The following is a 6159-nucleotide window of genomic DNA, read 5'->3' as shown; positions in this document are numbered from 1 at the left end:
ATTAGCGTTAGATATGCCTATAAGATGGAACTCAACTTATATTATGCTTCAACAATGCATCCCTTATAAGAATGCTATAACAAACTATATGTGTGCAAAATTAGGAGTAGGACATATAGATGAATTTGATTGGCAAATTGCCGAAGTTTTGTATCAATTTTTAGGTAGGTTTCATGAAGTTACTCTAAAGCTTAGTGGAACATACTACCCAACATCACCTTTAGCTTTAGGAGAACTTTTAAGAATTAGTATTTTATTTCACGAATATAGGGAGGACCCAATCTTAGGAGTTCCTATTCAGTCTATGGAAAAAAAATTTAAAAAATATTGGTCTAAGTTGCCTTTGTTATGTGGTTTAGGTACAATTTTTGATCCTAGATTAAAATTAGACGGTTTAGAAAGTGGTTTAGAAAACTTAGGTGAATTTTTAGGCATCACTTGTACGGACCAATTTTCAATAATAAAGGCGAAAATATATGAGATCTATAGTAAATATGAGATTAGGTTTAGAAGCACAAACTCTAAAGTACAAGAACCACAACAACAAGATGAAAACCCGCATTCATTCTTGAATATTTTCGGGTTAAAGAAGAAGAAGAAGACAACTCAAATGGAAGCTGTGAGTGGAAGTGGATCTTCATCAACAAGTGGCAGTGGTGGCAGCAGCTTCAACGAGCTTGTGGCATATCTCAGTGAAGGCTTAGTAGTCGGCAGTGCGGCAGAATCGTTTGACTTAGTTCAATGGTGGAGGGTACGGGCATTAACTTGGCCAATCCTAACTCGATTGGCAATGGATATATTTTCGATCCCAGTCTCCACTATTTCATCCGAACAAGCTTTCAGTACGACAGGAAGAATACTTGAGGAACGCCGAAATGCATTGCAAAGGGATATTGTTGAAGCCTTGGTTTGCATTAAGGATTGGGATCGGGCCGATCAACGTCTACAAGATACAATTTCACCGGTAAGCCAAGAATGGATCGATGAATTTAATCGATTAACATTTAATTTTGAAGACGATCCCTCAGCTTCAAATTAAATTGTAAATTTGTAATTTGTAAATATGTATTTACTTTTTACATTGTATTTGTAATTTAATAAACAATGTAAGTTTGTACAATTTGTAATTCGTCACAAAATGATTGCACTCTTTTTTCCTTGCCAAGTTTTGATCCCAATTGGGTTTTTCTTGGTAAGGTTTTTAACGAGGCAATCATGAATTACAAATTTAAAAATTAATAAAGAAATAATTTTTTTATATAGTTCGTGTGTTCGTTTCAAATTGTAATATATATATATATATATTAACAAAAAATAACTTAATATTAAAAAAAATTTTAAATAATTCGGGCAATTCGGGTGGGCTCGGGCCGCCCGGCTGGGCTTGGGCCGCCTAATACAAGCCCACGGCCCGTTCAAGGTGAAATTCGGGCTCAGGCGGGCGGCCCGAATTTCTCGGGCGGCTCGGGCTGGGGTAAAAACTCGGGCTTTTCGGGCGATCGTGGGCGGCCCGTCCAAAGTTCCAGCACTAGGCAATAGTGTGAGTTTGCGGAGACCCGTGAGACGCCGAAATATCTGGGTTAGCGCGTCTCCAATATGTCCATTCCCTTATATGCTCGGATATATTTACTCTCTCTGTTTGCATATCTTGTTATAAGATTATGGAGTTTTTCCTGGTAGGATCAAAAAATAAAATTATCAGTAATTTTATTTTTTTCAGCCATTTTTAATTGTTGTATCTGTATTAGAAAATGTTTATTTTACATATTTTTTTAATTTTATTTAATTTTGATTAGATCCAACGATCAGAAAACTAGTCCTACCGAAAGGAATGCCTACCAGAGACAATCCCCTAAGACTATTTGCAAAATTTATCACAAGTTTTTTTTTTTTTTTTTAAAATTGATTTATTTAGGGTACTTTAATCTTTTCAGAATAAACCATTATTGGGTTATGAAAAAGAGTTTAAAATTGGACAACCGTCGGTCAATCTCAATTTGTTTATTTGCACTTTTTATTAATGTTTTGTTTGGTATGGTAGGAGAAAAAAATGAGTGTTCAATTATATTACCATCTTATCAATTATTTGACATTATTTCAGTTTTTTTTTTTTAAAAAAGAAAAAGTTATTTAACTAGGCATGACACAACAAATTTTCCATTAAAAAATCTCCACTTTTGGAGGGATAAAAACATGTCCTGTTTTCCATCTAATTTCTCTCCTACCAAACAACTAAGAATTTTATTTTCTCTTTAAAAATCTCTCCACCATTTTCTTTCCTCTCAATTTTCACCTATACCAAACATAGCATAAGAGTTTAAGAAGCTTCATGTCAAGAAAAAAGAGTTGATCCGTTTAAAATTCCCACCGCCATTTTCTTTCTTCCCAATTTTACCTCTACCAAACATAACATAAGAGTTTAAGGAGCTTCATGTCAAGAAAAAAGAGTAACGGATCAAATTACAACTTTGTATATATTTTGGGAATGAAACGCGCAATTTACCCAAAATGGAAGCGGGCGTAATTTTCCGACTCTTCCTTTGGCCGCTTCTTGTTCTTCGCTTTTCTTTTTCCCTCCAAAATCACCGCATTATATTAGTGCGTGCGTACACTACGCCATTGGTTCGAAATTGAATTTGTATGTGAAAATTCATTGTGAAATTAGGGTTATGCGTTCTTTAAGGTTAGCGAATTTAATGTACTTTTTTTGTCTGTAAAATTGTTGTCTGAATTAGGTTTAAACTTTAAACATTTCTGAGTGTAATGGCCGGTCAATCGGATCCTCATCCTTCTCACTTTTCTGCCCAAGAGGTCTCTCTCTCTCTCTCTCTCTCTCTCTCTCTCTCTCTCTCTCTCTCTACATATTTTGGTTGGGATTATGGTTTTTGATGTCGTCTTTGTTGAATTGTTTTTGAAATTTTGAAAATGCTAAGGTTGAGTTCATGGCCGAGGACGAAATTATCGAGATTGTGCCCAATATGAAGATGGAACCTCTCAATTTAATCTGTGTATGTTTCTCCATTCTTTTTAACCCCAAATTTGCTCTTGATTTTTATACAATAAAATAAAATAAAATGAAGTATTTGAGGGACTTTTTTGCTCTTGATTTGTGTCTCGTTTGATGCAATTATGCCGTTTAACTTATTACCTTACGATAATTTGGTAACAATTGTGCATTCTTGTAGGGGGATTACGGTCCATTTTTCCCCCAAATGGTTACCCAGGTGCCAATTTGGCTGGCCATTGCTTTGAAGAAGAGAGGGAAATGCGCAATTCGACCTCCTTCGTGGATGTCCATTGGTGAGTGAGTTTTTGCTTTGTTGTGCAACTGATGCAGGTCAAGAGCATATTTGAACTTGGGTCGGTTTTAAGTCTAAGCTTGGATGGTATTTAAGGGGTCTAATTGCGCTTCTCCTATTAGTTTTAACCTTTGGGAGGAATGATTGCGTCCACTCCTACCCAACCATTGTTTTTTTTTTTTTTTTGGACTGACCGGTTTTCTTAAAGTCCCCACAAATCAAATCTTAATCCAAGGCTGTTTTCAATTTTTTATGATGTCTGTTGTGTTTGTTGGAAATGTTGAACAGAAAGCTTGACTCGGATTTTGGAATCAGAGCGTGAATCTCAAGAAGCGTTTCAAGTCCTGCCTTTCCATTATGTGGAAATCTCAAGGCTTCTTTTTGATCAGTAAGTATTTGAATTAAATTAATTAATGATGGTGCTTAGTTTATCACACTTTGAAATATAATGGTTTTGGCTTTACTTTTGTTTGTGATAGTGCACGCGATGACATTTCTGATATATACATGGTGAGTACTTTTTCTTTCATCTTTTCTTTACCATTTCTCATTTTGTTTCCCTCTAAAATTTTTTCTGACTTTAAAAAAAAAAAAAAATTTCCTTTAGGTGAGATCTCTGATTGAGGACATCAGAGATGTAAGATTTCATAAAGTCGAGACTAGCTTGGAATCATTTGAGGATGCTCGCTCATCTGCTGTGAGGGTATGTACTTTTCTTCATTAACGAATTTATTTAGACTGATTGCTGAGGTTGATCTTCTATCTTTGAAAGTTGTTCTATTTTGTCCATTGTAAATGAGTAATGTAGAATCCATTCTTTTTGGATCGACGAGTTTTTCTATTTCGTGTGCCTTTTTAAGTCTGAAGTTAAGTGGTTAGTAGACAACCCAAACTATGGGAAATTAGAGCGTGCTTTAACCTGCAATCCGACTATTGTCAGACTGTATTGCTGAGACAGTGTATAGAATAACTGACAATATAAAGATAAGCAATGGAATGTAGATGAAATATTAACGGAAATTCATGTGAATAGTAAATCCGTTGATGGGAAAACACTGTAAAATATTTATATGCGGCGCTGATCACGTGGTTGTGCAAATTAGCGTGTGATGTCTAAATAGTTTCAGGCTATGGATTTGGCATGCATATTTGATACTTCTTTGTCTCGAGTGTATATGAATGTACTAATTCTTAATATTGTTATTGCTTGTGTAGTTTTTGTATGTGTGCATTAGGCATGCCTGTGGTTGTTTGTGAGGAAAAGAAAGCAATATGGATTTTTTGAAATTCTGCTTGTGCATTTATCCCCTATTTTTCTTTCATATCCCATCTCTGATCTTTGTATCCTTAAGCTCCTTATGTAATTGCAGATTAATAATTTATCTGCTATGGAAGTGAATATAGTACGACCATTTGTTGGTCGGGCTCTACAGGCGTTTTATAAGCATGGCAGTCCAGATCTGATTCCGAATCCGGAGAGAGTGTCTAACTCTATTTCTAACAGATGGCAACAAGCACCTGATCAAGGACAAAGAGTATGCTAATAATTTATGCAAGGGGTTTTGAAAGTTGGTTTGTTTTTCTAGCATTAGTCTGTATATTGTTCTATAATTAACTATTCTTTTTGTTCTTTTGTTCCACTTCCAGCGTCCTCTACGGAAAAGGTGAAGACTTCGAGGATGATAATAGGCATCTTTGCATTCAATCTAGAAATGTTGATCCCAGTATGCTAGCAAGAAGGGCACTTCTGTCTTCTGTGGAAGCTTCTATCAATAGAATCCTTTCCTGGTTGGTCATTTTGGTGACTTATTCTTCTGGATTTTGGGTCCTCACCTGGTCGTGATAATTGTTGTTATGTAGTAGCATTCTGATTCAGATGACAATAGGAAAAAAAAAAAAAAATTCAATATATGATACTACTCGTTTGCTACATATAATGAGGAATACAGTTTTGCTTTTGCTTTTAGCATTGCTAGTGTGATTACTTCTATGGTCTTTGTCAACATATATTTGCAGCATGTAGTTGATTGGATGACACCTATTCATTTAAAATCAGTGGCATGGCGTTATTTTTGCTTTCTTAGATTCCTGATTTTTTTTTTCTTTTTTTGGTCCCTTGCAATTGCTTCCCCTGCGGTAAAAACAATCCCATAGCATGTCTTTGTGTTGGATTTTGGTGAAGGAAAATTGGGTTATAGTGATTTTTCTACGTAGTTTGTAGTGTTGGCATTAACTAACGACTTTCAGCAGTATGAAAACATCTGCATTTTGTATATTGTCAGTGTCAACTATTTCACCTCTAGCTTATCTTTCAGAATCACATTGAGAAATCCGTCACTTCATTTTTTTTTTTTTTCAGATTCCTTTACCTATGTTCGATTATGGCGATGTTTCTCCCATCACAACACGCGCATTTGGTCCACCATTTTACTTGTTAGGCCAGCCTACCAAAATAAAAGGCAATTGCAAGGCTAAGAATCCCTTAATAAACCTAAACTTACATTTTAAGAAATTGTTTCATGATATTGCCCGATAAAAAGGAGAATTTGGCTAAAATTACCGAGTAAAAAAGTAAAATTAGGAAAATGACTTTTAAATTTTAATTTTATTTATTTTATTTGAATAAATTCTTAATTATATAATTAATAGGTATTATTAACAGAAGTGGCCTCCTTCCTGAGGCCAAATACTAAATTCGAGCTCTGCTCCTTCTCCTCCCTTCTTCGAGCCCTCACGAACAACCAAGAAGGCAAGAGAACGACCCAAAATCCTCATCCCCCTCTCTCTCCCCCTTCAGAACCTCCGAGATCTCTTTCCTTATGCTGGAGTTCTCAAATTTTGTTCTCCAAAAAGTTCTTCC

At 35.4% G+C, this 6159-nt stretch overlaps 1 protein-coding gene across 3 annotated transcripts; it reads left to right on the top strand.

Annotated features, from left to right (window-relative positions):
- Positions 1-2180: 2180 nt before the first annotated feature.
- LOC21395242 (DNA replication complex GINS protein PSF2) lies at positions 2181-5722 on the top strand. 3 transcript variants are annotated; one of them, XR_002902855.1, is made up of 10 exons: positions 2181-2638; positions 2736-2811; positions 2934-3008; positions 3186-3300; positions 3588-3687; positions 3779-3809; positions 3907-4002; positions 4670-4834; positions 4947-5087; positions 5659-5722. XR_002902855.1 is itself a non-coding variant. In XM_024170446.1 (9 exons), the coding sequence occupies exons 2-9, from the start codon at positions 2764-2766 to the stop codon at positions 4965-4967; spliced, it is 651 nt and encodes a 216-aa protein (XP_024026214.1). In that variant the 5' UTR covers positions 2181-2598; positions 2736-2763; the 3' UTR covers positions 4968-5201. The 3 variants fall into 3 exon arrangements, 2 of the variants coding, with proteins under 2 accessions (XP_024026214.1, XP_010103923.2); XM_024170446.1 differs by lacking the exon at positions 5659-5722 and having other exon boundaries at positions 2181-2598; positions 4947-5201; XM_010105621.2 differs by lacking the exon at positions 5659-5722 and having other exon boundaries at positions 4947-5201.
- The last annotated feature ends 437 nt before the right edge of the window (positions 5723-6159 follow it).

Source organism: Morus notabilis, unplaced genomic scaffold (genome assembly GCF_000414095.1).
Source record: "Morus notabilis unplaced genomic scaffold, ASM41409v2 Scaffold150, whole genome shotgun sequence".
In the NCBI taxonomy this organism is placed as follows: Eukaryota; Viridiplantae; Streptophyta; class Magnoliopsida; order Rosales; family Moraceae; genus Morus; species Morus notabilis.
Note: the sequence above shows the minus strand (reverse complement) of the source record. Positions and strands in the feature narration are given on the sequence as shown.

Coding starts and splice junctions, on each gene's coding strand:
- LOC21395242 (XM_024170446.1), top strand. CDS start 2,764: ATGGCCGGTCAATCGGATCCTCATCCTTCTCACTTTTCTGCCCAAGAG. Junction 4,003..4,669: donor CTCGCTCATCTGCTGTGAGG/GTATGTACTTTT, acceptor ATGTAATTGCAG/ATTAATAATTTATCTGCTAT. Junction 4,835..4,946: donor CACCTGATCAAGGACAAAGA/GTATGCTAATAA, acceptor TTCCACTTCCAG/CGTCCTCTACGGAAAAGGTG.